Source organism: Pogoniulus pusillus, chromosome 27 (genome assembly GCF_015220805.1).
Source record: "Pogoniulus pusillus isolate bPogPus1 chromosome 27, bPogPus1.pri, whole genome shotgun sequence".
Taxonomy (NCBI): domain Eukaryota; kingdom Metazoa; phylum Chordata; class Aves; order Piciformes; family Lybiidae; genus Pogoniulus; species Pogoniulus pusillus.
The window spans coordinates 13,015,782-13,030,001 of NC_087290.1; the positions used below are offsets into that span (position 1 = coordinate 13,015,782).

At 47.2% G+C, this 14,220-nt stretch overlaps 1 protein-coding gene across 1 annotated transcript in view; it reads right to left on the minus strand.

Annotated features, from left to right (window-relative positions):
• NLK (nemo like kinase) overlaps positions 1-14,220 on the minus strand; it is a 56,850-nt gene that overhangs the window by 42,418 nt on the left and 212 nt on the right. The window contains exon 2 of the mRNA XM_064166522.1: positions 12,761-13,796. Coding sequence (XP_064022592.1) covers positions 12,761-13,218 — 458 coding nt within the window. The 5' untranslated portion in view covers positions 13,219-13,796. The remainder of the gene's footprint in view (positions 1-12,760; positions 13,797-14,220) is intronic.

Consider the following 14,220-nt stretch of genomic DNA (forward strand, 5'->3'; position numbering starts at 1 on the left):
AAAAAGGAGCTCTGTGAGAAGGCAGACAGACAGATATGTCTATGCAAAGTGAGGCTCCACAGGGCTCTGGGCAACCTGCTCTAGTTGAGGATGTCGCTGCTGCCTGCAAGGGAAGTTGGACTGGATGCCCTTTGGAGGTCCCTTCCAAACCAAACCATTCTGTGACTCAGTGGCAGTGCACTGGGGCTTCCACTCCAGACACAAGTGCCACAGGCTCAGAATGGGCTGTGCTGCTACCTTAACCTATTAATTAGGAACCAAAACCATTAAAAGGAAAAATGAAATGGTTCTGGAGCCCCCTGCTCCAGATCACAAGCTAGACTCTCTCCTTCCTAACCAGCTGGCTGTCAAGTCTCATCTGCAGAGCTCCACAAGTGCTAGCACAGGTCTCAGCAGAAGATTGATTGCTAGTTTCTGAAATTTGCTACCACCTTTGTAGAATAAATTTTGCCATCCATAGACAAAAGTTCCTCAAGTTACACGAATTTGCATTAAACAAAACAATAAAATGCATTAGCTGAAATTAAAAGCTCCAGGCACACCTTCAAGAGCAAAGGAAAAGTCAAGCAGCTTCTCAGAAAAAAAAGAATGAGGTAGATGAAAGCCAGGATAAGGACTTGGCCCCCAGTTCAACACCATCTGCAGCTTCAATCCTCCCATTAAGGGAAGGCTCCCATCTGACACTGCATTTACGTTACAAAATGAAGAAAACTCTAAGAGCACTGCTTGGTGGAACCAGAATAGTGGAGAAAAATCCTGCCATGAAGCCAGGAAAAGATGTAGGATACATGGAACAGCAGCCAGGAAAAGATGTAAGCTTAATCCATGGAACAGCACCACTCCCAGTGACAAGGAAGCCAAACCATCAGCTTCTCTGGTGAGTGATTTTTCTGCACCTATTAAAATGTATTTGCATATGAAAGACAATAAGGGAAAGGAAACCCCTCCCTGGAGTCCAAGGATTCCTACGTTTCCTGGTTATCTTTTACTTCACCACCAATTTCCCTGCAAGATTTCTCACCAGAAAGCTCTGACTTTTTTTTTCTTCAGATGTCACATAAATACCACCACACCATTAAAGACCTAGCAGCAGGTCATTTATCAAAGCACATATTCCACCCAGTGACTCTGCTACTACCATCCTAGCGTCACGTTCGACATCAGCATCAAAATTCCACTCACACCCAAATGCTTCCAAACCTTTGCAGATAAACACCACATCAGGAAATTAAAGAATGATACTACGAGGACACACTGATTCTGCTACAGCCCTCATGATTAAAGCCCAAATTCTTAGTAAGCACTTTTCAAGGCTCTGCGTGGCCACGCTCCCAAGGCAGCCGTGGCCGTGGAGGTTATTTGCTGTCTAAAGTCAGATATGAGCTGATAGAAATCACTGCACCTCCATTTAGCCATCACTCTCATGCACCAAAAGGAGACACAGCATTAAATATCACACTCAGGTCCAGATTGCTCTAGTGTTTGGTGCACTGGCAGCAATGGATTTTGGGGAGAAGCCTCCTGTTGGTTCTGTGAGAAGATGTGCGTGCCCACGTGCTCCAGTGTTGGGTTTGCACCTTGTTGTATGCACTCACACGCTGCACACCTGAGCTCAGTGGAACACAGCTGCCATTTGTAATGTGATTATTGAAATTCCCACTAGAAAAAAATATGGAAATGTAGAAAAATGTGCTGCCAGCTCCACTGGTGAAGGCTCTTGGTGTTCTCTCAGTATTAAAGGGATCAGCACCCTAAGGATCCGAATGCATGACCCTTTTGGCCAAGGAAGGGCATTTCTGGACATAGGAGAGTGAGGGTTTCCCTAAGGATACTCATCTCTGCCACCTGTATGCCTGAATCACAAGTATTTGCATACAGTTTGCATCCACACTGGCCCCTTCCTATGGCACACAGGGAGGAGTGCCAAACGTCTCCCTAGAGCAGGTGACTCTTCTCCAGATTACTGCTCCAATGCACTGTGGACGGAGCTCTCTGGTGATTTCCACAGAGAAGCAGTATTTCTTTTCTACAGTTTAGCCCTACTGTCTTCATTTGATAAGCTGCACTGCACACAAAGTGCCACAGACAAGACTGGAAAATAAGAAAAAGGGGTGGAAGTGAGGCAAAGGACACTTAGAACAGAGAGGAGAGAAGGAGGTAATGAAAATATCTTACCTCTGTCATTTTTGTTAAAGCACAGCTTAGTGCTACAATAACAACATTAATCTTTCTAACCTCTCTGTATGCAAAGAGCAGATAATTGGTATGGTTTGTACCACCTTTAGCTGCCACCCCATTCACTCCCCATCCCTTCCAATTCCACTCCCATTCACTGCTTCCCTCTGACTGCTTATTATGGCCAAACACTGTTATCAATAACTAAATGCATTACCCACAGCAGCCTCTATCCTTCACATACGGATCCCCACTGCCTGCCAGAAGCCACTTTCATTTAAGCATCTCCTGCCTCACTCAGGGGTCTGCCTTTCCAAGCTGGGCTGTAACAGTTTGACTCACAGGAGAGCAGAAGTTCCAGCACCTCCCATTCAGAACATTGGGCTTTTGGCCATTCCCACAGCATTTAACTGCAGAACAGCTGAACACACCCACATCAGACAACTCGGAGAGCTGCAAAGCTGCTTCCTGTGTTTGAGAACCGATCTGCAGTGTTCCAGCCCAGGCAGGATAACTGTCATCGCTGAGAAAGGTCACCAGTGACAGATGCAAGACAGTTCTGGCCCCAGCCAACGACATTTCACACTCGGCAGGGATTCTCCCAGTTCCTCATCCCAAGTCTCTCCTCTTAGCAGCTCCACAGGCTTCTGCCTCATCCATCTACAGCACATACAACCCCAAGCTCTGGTATTGCCACCACTGGTAAGGTGGGAGTAAGCCTGCACAACCCCCGCCCCGAGAGCTGCCACAAGGGTGCTACCAGCTCTGCTCAGCAGTGGAAGGACACTAAAGCTGTGGGACCCAAAACTCTTCTTTAGCACTTTCGAATCATAGAATCAACCAGGTTGGAACAGACCTCCAAGCTCATCCAGTCCAACCTAGCACCCAGCCCTATCCAGTCAACCAGATCAGGGTTTTCTTGAACACCTCCAAGGACAGTGACTCCACCACCTCCCTGGGCAGCCCGTTCTAATGCCAATCACTCTCTCTGCAAAGAACTTCCTCCTAACATCCAGCCTAGACCTCTCCTGGCTACAACTTGAGGCTGTGTCCCCACCTGGCTACAGCCTCCCTTCAGCTAGCTGTAGACAGCAATGAGGTCTGCCCTGAGCCTCCTCTTCTGCAGGCTGCACACCCCCAGCTCCCTCAGCCTCTCCTCACAGAGCTGTGCTCCAGGCCCCTCATCAGCCTTGGTGCCATCCTCTGGACATGTTCCAATATCTCAACATCTCTCTTGAATTGAGTGGCACAGAACTGGGCCCAGCCTTTAGCACCCCAGCCTTTAAGATGACTTAGGACAGACTCAGACTGGCATCAATTCAGGCTACAATTTGAAAACTGAGACTCTGCTTTGTTTCCAGAGCACGACTCCATCACTGTGTATACCTGGGCTGAGCAATGGGAGCAGGCATTGATCACAGCCTCCAAACAACCCAGCAGAGACGTTTCAAACGGCCACCAGCTGTTCAGTCCCAGCCATGCCACTGACTTCAATTCCAGAAACAAAACCTGAACAGCTTCAGATAAATCACTCTCATAATAATATTTATAACTCAGTCTCTAATCAACTGCTTGCTCTTAGATTCTAAAGGTTACAGAGGAAACTGCAGCAACTGAGCCAAGCTGCTTCTTATTCAACCCTTTGAGCAGGAATAAAGGGGTGTTCAGCAAACCCTAGAAGCTGTTCTGAGTACAGATCCAACTTTTCATCTTGCTTTGCATATTCCAGAAGGTTTTAAAATCATCTAAATTGCCACTCTGTTATCTTATTCTCTGTTTTAATGACTTCCATTTTTCAACAGATCCAATAAAGTAGCCAAGCCTAATCTGAGGACATCTCCAGAGTTAGGAAATAGGCACTGAAAGCAGACTAACAGAAACCTAGGGCACAGCAAAGGTATAAACAAAATTAAAAAACAAAGAAATTATTCTATGTCCCATCTGAAATTTTATCTGGACCAGTCAGAACAGTCTCATAACAGTCTTGCTACTAGCAAGTGCAGAACATTGCTCAGCATCCTTTACAGCACGGATGTAGGAGAACACAGCACACTCAGACCACCCAAGAAGTCTGCAGTACCCCCTATGTTCCACCTCGACCTTCCCAACAGAGAAAGGGGCAAACTTTCCTGATTTTGTGTAAAAAGAGGACTCAACTGCTTCACTTCAACTGTGCTCAAGCAACCAAAACTTCCCAGAGGGAAAAAAATACCAAACACAAATCTTGGGAGGTCGATCTCCTCAGTAGGGAAAATCCAGTGGTAAAGCTGATGCTCAGCATCTGCTTACCAACAACTGGGACTAACAGGACTTCAAATGCAGGACAGATTGATCATACAGGAGCCTACAGAAAGAGTTTAACCCAAAATACAGTATTTTTTCCCCAAATATCTCCCTCCACCAGAAGAGAATTGAGAAGCTGCCTTAGTCCTGGAAACTGAGCTTGTGCTCAGTTTCCAGGACTAAGGCAGCTTCTCAATTCTCTTTCTAGCACTTAAAAGCCCCTAACCAATTACTGTCCATTTTTACCCAAATTCAGTTCAAGTAAGCTCTACCCAACTCTCAGCTAGCTCTATTCCCAACTAGAAGGCAGCACTTTCCAGAGGATTAAAGATAGATGAGCCCCAGATATAACCATTAGAAGTCATCAAAAAAACCCACTTCAAACATATCCCAAAGGCTTCCTTCTACTTTACCTGCCCAAAGCTATTTTCACTCTCACTCCCATTGTTCCCCCAAGAAATGAAGCAGCCTGGCAACATCAAGCAGCCTGTTACAACACAACACGCTTGTTACTTGCCTTTATTTACTACTCTGTTTGATCAGATACAATTGGTAGGAAGGCTTACACCCGTGGCCAAACACCAAAGCCATTTGTGTTTTGGATTAGTGAAACCAACAATTTAAACCTCAGGGATCTGTCCTGGGTCCAATGCTGTTTAACAGCTCTGTCAGCCACGTGGGCATTGAGTGCACCCTCAGTGAGTTTGCTGATGGCACCAAGCTGTGTGCTACAGGGGACTGGCTGGAGGGCAAGGATGCCCTCCAGAAGGACCCTGACAGGTTTCAGAAGTGAGCCAGTGCCATCTGCATGAGGTTCAACAAGGCCAAATGGATCTAAGTCAGGTCGATCCCAGGCACAAATCCAGGCTGGGTGCAGAGTGGGTTGAGAGCAGCCCTGAAGAACAAGACTCAGGGATACTGGCTGCTGAGCAGCTCCCCAGGAGCCAACAGTGCCCTCATACAGCCCAGAAGGCAGCTGTGTGCTGGGCTGCAGCTACAGCACTGTGGGCAGCCGGACAAGAGAGGGGATTCTGCCTCTTGACTCTGCTCTGCTGAGACCTCACCTCCAATCCTGCCTCCAGAGGAGGCCACAAAGACGATCCAAGGGCTGGAGCATTCTGCTCTGAGCACAGGCTGAGGGAGCTGGGGGTGTGCAGCCTGGAAGACTCCTGGGGGACCTTACTGCTGTCTGCCAGTACCTGAAGGGTTCCTGCAGGAAGGCTGCAGAGAGACTTTTCCTGAAGGTGTCTAGAGACAGGCCAAGGGAGAATGGTTTGAAGCTGAGGCAGAGCAGGGTTAGAGTGGAGCTGAGGGAGAAGTTCTTCAGTACAAGGGTGGTGAGACTTTGGCATAGGCTGCCCAGGGAGGCTGTGGCTGCCTCCTGCCTGGGGCTTTTCAAGGCTAGGTTGGATGAGGCCTTGTGTCTAGCTGAGAGGTGTCCTTGCCCATGTTGGGGAGGTTGGAGCAGATGAGCTCTGAGGTCCCTTCCAACCTGAGCCACTCTGTGATTCTATGAAACGCTCTCTTAAAAAATAAAGGTGAAAGTCTGGGGGGAGAGGGGAAAGGAATGTCTGAAATACATTTTCTGAGAAATGAGAAGATTGTAGACACAGCTACGAGCTGTAACATCTGCAGAATCCAGAGGAAAGAGAAAATTCTGCCTATTAACATTTTTACCAGCACACAGTGGTACGTGGCTACAAACTACAGCAAGATTTGCAGGTGCTGCAAAACAAGAGGCAGTTCAAGTGACCTGTGAAATGCTGACCTTGGCATAATTTACACTGCACTAATTTATCCAAAATGGTCCTCACCCAACTTTGTAAGGCAAAAAAAGATGTTATCCACATTCCTTCCTTTTTGCATCATCTTACAAGACAATAATGAGAAATCTGGTGTAGTACTTCAGAGAGAATTTCACCCAACTCCCAACCTCCAATTTAAATGCAAGGAGTTAGGATGCCCATTTCATTTAATTCAGCACATTTGGGGAACAGGCATTTAAATGTTTATTTTAATGCAATGTGAAAAGGGAAACCCCAAATAAATCCACTCCAACTTAAAAAGAGAAACTTTGCAATATCTGCCCTGTAAAGAAGCTGAGCGAAGTCATTGCTCTGCTGTCTTTATTTCCAAATGGAATCACAGAATGAATGTTAGGGGCTGGAAGGGAGCTCCAGAAATCATTGAGTCACAGAATCACAGAATGGCTTAGGATGGAAAGGATCTTAGAGATTATCTCCTCTAACCTCCCCACTGTAGGCAGGAACACCTCTCAACTGGACTTGGTTGCTCAAGGCCTCAAGCATCCTGGCCCTGAACACCCTCAGAGAAAGGGCATACACAACCTTCCTGGGCACCCTATTCCAGAGCCTCAGCCATGCCATGTCCCCTCATGTCCCTTCCCTCTACCTGATACCTTCTCCCTTCATGTGTTCTCACTGGGCCATGAGGTTCCTATGTGTCAGCTTCTCTAAAGCAGGTCACACAGGAGCACATTCAAGCAGGTTCTGAAGATCTCCAGAGGACTCCACAACCTCTCTGGGAAGGCCTCCAGCACCTTCACAGTAAAATACAAACATTCTGATGTTGAGATGCAATAAAGTCAGAATTCAACTGAAATAAAGCAATCCTCTGACAAATGCTGCCACAGGGATTAGAGACCATCACCTGCAGCTCCTCCACTCAGGATGGGAAGTGTGAAACACAACACAGGCAGCTCTCTAACGTGCCCACTGCCAGCGCTGCCTCTTTTGCCTTAGGCACCCTCGTGGTTTCCTCCAAGAAAAAAATGGATAAGAAGGATTTTGCCTCTTCTGAGGAAATCACTGTCTGTCTGCATCACACACCCAGACAACAGAAAAGCTCACTGAAGTAGCACACAGAAAGTGGAAAGCCCAGGGGACAGTATTCCCTGAGCCTGGAATGGTTCTGGCCAGCACCCACAGCCTGCTCAGGACAGGCGATGGTAGCAGAGACCTTCCCCAGCTGTCAATGAAAACATCACCCAGGAGAAGCCAGGCCATTGCCATGCTATGTATACCACAGGGTGTGCATACTGCAGCCAGAGAGAACCAGGCAGTGGTCATCTTTGCTAACTGGAAATTTCTGCTCACCCTCTTCTGCCTCAGTCTCTGCAGACAAAGCAGGTGTGCATCACTGGAATGGAAGAAGCTTCATCTTCACCCAGGGGAGTGCTAAACACCACACTCAGTACAGACACCCAAGTTCTCCAAACAGCCTGGAAGGATTTCTTTTGGAAAAGATTTCCCAGCATTTTACTTATTAACTGTAAACATTTTTGGTGCCCATTACTAAAAGCAAATCTCACTCCATCAAAACCCAGCACAGCCCACTGCAGGGGATTTCCACTCCTAAGGAAAACCCCAGGTTCTACTCCTGATCAGGACTGTTGGTGCATCTTAGCCAGCTGTAACTCCAGCACTTTAAAAGGCTCTTTGGATTTGTCTTGGATTTGCTTAGTTTGGATGCCTTGTAGGGATCTTCTCCATGGATAACATTATTGGAGTGGATTATTAGAACCTCTTTATCCAATTCTGGTGGATATTGTGTCCCATCTACCACAGACACCACTCCCTGCTTACAGCTCTGCATTTATGCTCAGTCTTACAATGAGAGCTCTAGGATAAACTTCTCATCAAAAACACCTAGGAGGAGTCTATCACACACACAGAGGTCATTTTAGACTGATACAAAATGTCAGATGAAATAGTTTAAAGCAAAGCAAACAATCTTCCATCTAAATGCTAATTAACATGGGCCATCTCCTGGTGTTCACAGTGCTATATTCCACTAACAGGTGAGTTATCATAAGATCATGATACAAACAGCTTTAGCTTACCAAAACTCTCCCACACCTAAACTCTTCAAAGAGTTTCATAAAACAATTTTTTTCCCCATAATTTACCTTCTTTAAAACTTCTCAGGCTGGACTCTGGCATTATTATTTGCATCAGCTATGCAAAGCACCACCATGGTTCACAGCAACATCAGATGGCAGAAGTGGAACTTACCTTGCCATTATTTATACTTTTTTTTTTTTGAAGCTGTAACATATTTTAAATTTTTTTTTATTTAATTCCAGCAATTTTGTCCAAAGCAAATTCTCTCTGTTGCACACTTGCTCAGCACGAGACGTTCCTTTAAAGTAACAGTCAGGAGATTATCCCTTGATCCTGGAAACGTCTTTCCTGCTGCTGTGCTTAGCACCAGTACAGTGATAAACCCTCTGAAAATAGTTCTGGGGTCCAGGCAACGATCAATTGTATGCAATATTCTTTCCATTTTTATTTAGCAAAGACTTTAGTGATTTCCAAGCCTTTGAAGGTCAGGAATGAATGGTAGATTTAGGCTAAATTACTTCTGCCTTTGGAAACCGTGGCAGCCTCTGCATTAAGTCCTATCTCCACATCAACAAAGCATTTGCAATGTTAGACTGCTGTTTGACTTGAATAAAAAGCATTAGGGGCAGATAGCCTGCAAGCCACCCCATGATTTAAAACTCTGCAAACCAGGGTCTTAAAGAACAACCAACCAGACTTCACTTCTGCTTCTGCTTCTGTCATTTCTAAGAGATTCCCCCGAGAGGTATCTTTAAACATCCTTCTGTTAATAGTAAAACAGCCCCCTCAGCCCCAGCCCCGATTTCACAGCCCTTGAGGGACCACAAGAACTTCTCACTGCTAGAGACACATAAGGCAAACACAGTCCCCACACAGCTTGCAGAGTCATAGTTTCTTATACACCCCAACCAACAGGACATTTCTACTGCATCTCAGCAGCAGTGGTTAAAGCTCCCACAAAAGGAATTATTATTCCCTGTCTACCTCCACAGAGGTTGCAGTTCCTCTTCACTGGTCTAGGAATCCTGCAGGAAAGCAACGTGAGTGCCTCTCACTGAGGCTTTCTCCCTCGCTCCAAAACCTCTGAGCAGGTTCAACAGATACTTCTTTTTTTTTTTTTTAATTATTCTTCTCCTTATTCTGTTGGAGAATCCCACCAGATGGCAGTAGCATGTCTCCCCAGAAAACAGGGAGCACTTCTTGCAAAGGACAGCTCCCTCTTCTTAGAACATCCACAAGACTTCCAAATTCAGACAGGCAATTGAAGGAGGCGGCACAAACCCAGTTTGTCACCCGGACTAAAACCTGGATGAGTTTTTTTTTCCTTCCCCCCTCCCCCACTTTAAGAAGGTGCTAGCAGTAAGCACTTCAAGAGCAAACTGCCCCCGTTTGCAGCAAATCAGGTATGCACCTTGGTTTGTGGCCATGTGCCAAACTAGGGTGCAGTTAAGCAAACCTGCAGGACGTGGAGGAAGGTACCCACAGCACCTGGGGGAAAGGTGCCCACACGTCTTATCCTGCTTCAGCAAATTCCCCCCCCGGCCCTGTCGTCACAGCTCAGAAACACCAAGCTTTGGTACTGCACTACCACGTAAAGCAGAAGGAGAAAACAAGATAGAAAACCAGCAATCTCATGCTAATTGCTCAAGAGGTTCTTTTCTACATTGCCAGCCTGGGCGGAGTTCTCTTCAAAAGCTGCAGGTAGTCAAAGGAGATGATGTGCCTGGGATGGCTGATTCAAAAGGTCCTGGTGCCCAGCTGAGTGAGGACACAACTCGTGTGTACAACCACCAGCAGCAGCACAAGCGTGCATGAGCTCATAATGAAAATGCTGAAGCACAATGCTTTGGCTCTTCACGAGTGAAAGCCTCCAGCAGCACATCAGCTACTCCAAAACACCATAAAGCACCAGGCAAGTGAACTACTGACAGATGCCAACTCAACTGCCAAGGCAAAAATCTCTCCTTGTACGCTAAGGGGAAGCTCAATACCACACACTGCTGCTTAATTATTTGATGAGCTAAACTTAACTGCAGGAGAAGTTGTGTCTTTGCAGACAATGCAATGACATGTCTGAGTAGCAAGATGAAAGACAACTTCTTCAAATACTCAAAGTGTCTGTAGAAGAAAAAAAAAACCTTCCATTTCCCTCAGAAGTGCAGCTATGAACTCCTCAGTTATCTTTGAGTGACAATATATGCTCAAAGATACAGATAAGCAACAGAATTCTTACTCAGAACTAGCTCAGGCCTTACAGCCCTGAAAATTCTGTTTGACTTGTACCAAAGTCTGCATTTTTCATGTCTCAGCCAACTTAACCTATAAATATCCAAATCAATGTTTATGTTCAGCTGCACTCTCACATGGCTAAAATTAAATTGCACAGGCATTCCTTCATCTTCTGAATGAAATCTCAAAGTCAGTTTAATTATTGCTCACAGGCTCTTAAGTGCAGCCTGCGTTTGCTCACAGAAGTTAATATGAAAGGCCAAGAGTCTAACGCTGACCACCGAGCTCAAACATGTGAGCAAAGAGGAACTGAATTGCAGCCAATGCCATTCCCAGCCTGCACAGCCCTGCAGCCTCACCAGCACAGAACTGCCCTCCAGGCTTCTGCTTTCCTTTGAGTTAACATCATCCTCCTTTATTTTTCTTTAAGCTGTTGTCATCTTGAAGCAGAAGCTGCAGTCAAAACTTCGCCAGCAGAGTCCCACTAGTGGTAATTCCTGGCTGTGGATGCAGCTGCCCGGTCAAGGGACTTGGGATGGGTGGACACTTTTGGCACTATCCTACCTGTCAGTCAAGTGCAGACCCTTCTGCTTTTTACACTTCTTTTATTCCCCTCAGCATTCCTCACAGCATTATATTTAAATATGCAAGCCTGACCTTTTCTTCTACTGAATATTATGAATGCAAATCTCTCTCTGTACCTGATATTTCGGCGAATCAAATGGAGGAAATAAAGGCCCAGGAAACAGAGGCAGGTAAATAAAACACCAACCAACACCACAACGAGGTCTGACCTTACATAATAAGCTCAATTTAAGCAAGTATGTGACAATTAAGTTTAAAAAAAATACCTCACACTTTACCTCCAAAAAATTAATAACAATACAGAAGCAGATGGAAATAATCTTTAGCTCATTTTTTTTACAGCAGATTTCTTGTCACTTTTCATTCTTTCTCCTCCTGTACCATCACAAGGCCAGAGCAGTGCTGGCTGTACCACAGCTCTCCGCCGACTCTTGAACGCTCAGCATTTCAGTCAACTCCCTCAGCCTTCTGAATTAAGGGCAAGAAGATCAACTGCGACACCAACCCACGGCTGCTTTCTTAGCAAGCATGGGTTTGTTGCAAACACTGCTTTGGTGAGAAGGCAGCAACTTGAAGGGCTGGGACGAAGGAATAAAGTCTCTCTTTTTTCCGAGGCCTGTCCTGCACAGCTCTTCCTCACCACCTGCTTCTGCCTGGGGAAAATTAAAGTGCAAACAGCACCCAAAGCAAAACTCCTTCAGCCCCCACCGAGAGCCTTGTGTCTACGCTGTGGCAAGTTCTGCAAGGACGCAGCACAATTGCACACTTCAAACTTGGTGCTACAGGAAGTGTGCTGCAAGGCAGCTGCTCCCCCAAACACCACCCAGGCGTCCGTCCTGCTTCTGATGAACGCTTCAGAATGCAGGAAGCCAACGACCATTTGTAGAAGAAAAATTACAGTGTAAAAGATTTTGCACCTTGCGCTTTGGAGACCCTGAGCTTGCATGGAGGTGGTCACAAAAGACATTAGAAGAGATTATGTTGCACAGAGAGAATCCTCTGAAATAAAGGCTGGGGGGATGAAAGGACTGGAGCAGCACCACGGCGAGAGAGAAAATGCCATTTGCATTTATGAGTAGAGAGCAAAGTTCAGCCACTCCGTTCCAGGTAGCACGCAGCTTGCTACCGCAGGTCACACAGCCTCCTAGACAAAGATCTTGACAGGTGACTGAAGAAGGAAGACATTTTCATAGGCTTTTAAATTCTAACTCTCAAGTCAGGTCAAAACACATCTTCTAAACGCTCATTTGTTAACCTGAAGCTTTAGGAAGCAAGGGCACAGCTCCACAACATACATATTCTAATACAATGGGTAAAAAGGTACACAAACGTGTTGCCTTGCTCTCCAAAGAGAGCCACGGTGTGGCCTGTTAGTCAGACAGAGGTTGCTCCTCACCACTCTACACCTCCTTCTGCCAACTCAAACAAGCAAAGCCAACTTTCTAAGAACACAGAAGAACCAGTGGAGGGGGGAAAAACCCAAAGATCTGTAGTAAGCAGCTTTCTTGTATTCTGATTCAAATGACAAAACCAAGAATGAATTATGATCTGGTAAAGAAAAAAAGAAAAAGAAAGAAAGAAAAAATGAAAAGGCAAAAATCTGTTCATTTTTTCACTCTACTCACCAGACAACACCAAAGGCTCCATATCCAATAGGTCTGTCCGGCTCAATGTCCAGTTGCTGTTGTGGATGTTGTGAGTGCTGATGATGGTGCGCTTTGACTGCAGCAGCTGCTGCAGCTTGTACCTGAGCTGGGGCTGCTGCAGCTGGTCCAGGGGCCTGACCCGGTGCCGGTGATGGGAAATATGGCTGCTGCTGCCCTGGGTTGAGCATCGCCGCCGCCGCAGCCGCAGCCGCCGCGGCTGCAGCTGCCGAAGAGGCATGCTGCTGTACGGGATGTACCGCAGCTGCAGAGCCGGGATGCAAGTGATGTTGAGGGTGGTGGTGGTGATGGAGGTGAGGAGGAGGGAGGTGAGGAAGGTGGTGGTGATGGTGGTGGTGGTGACCCGCTGCTGCTGCAGACGTACCGCCATTGTAAGCCGCCATCATTTTTGCGTTGGCTGTTGTGCCACAAAGAGACATTCAAAAAAATGCCCTTTGATTGGATAACAACTGGGTCAAGCTGTCATTTGGCCATAAAAATGAGATCTGCTACACTTTAAAAGAAGTTGGGTTCCATCATACACGGCCCACCTTTAAAAACATTGAGCTCGCCTGGCCTTATCTCTTCGTGAAGCCAACCAACTTGGAGAATCTCTTCATGTGTGCGCGAGCCAGAGCGCATCAGCCCTCTTCCCAAGAGTCCAGCTGAGGTTGGCTACTGACACTCCATCCTTGGGCAACTGGCTTGGGTTTGCTTTGGGTTCTTTCCTTCACTTTTTTGTTTGGTTGTTTGGTTGGTTGGTGGTGGTGGTTGTTGTGAGAAGGAAATAGAGTGATCAATCCCCCTTCCCTCCAGAAGGAGGATTTGGAGTCTCTCCCCTGGAATACCCTGAGAGGACTGACAACTCTATCCCTTCCATTCCCACATCCTCTCCATTTATCTCCACGACACCTCCCTGAGCGCCCAGGCACCTCCTACATCGCTCCCTCCTCGCAGACACCTGCTCCCTCAAAGATAGCAAAAAAAACTTGGGAGTTTGCAACTTTTCCTCGAAGGCCTGAAACACACACAAGCACCCAGAGAAAGTGAGGGGGGACGGAAGGAGCCAGGGAAGGAGGGCGAAGGGACGGAGCGGGAGGGCGAAAGGGGATGAAAAGATAAAAATAGATGGAGGAAGAGAAAGGGACGGGGCAGCAAAGCAAACAACGGCGGAGCGAGCGGAAAACGGGGCGAGGGGAGAAAAATGGGAGCGGGGAAAGTGACAAATGGATGACAGGGGAGAGCGCGGGGCTGGGGGATAAAGAGGGGCGAGGGGAGGAGGCGACGGGGACGGTGAGGGACGGCGGCGGCGGCGCCCTGACAGCCTGACCCAGCGCCGGCGGCAGGGCGGGCAGCGCCTCTGCGGGGGGCGCCGGCGGCTGCAGTCCCCCCTCCGGCAGGGCGGGGAGGGACCGGGGCCGGGTGGGGGGAGGGGGTCTCCG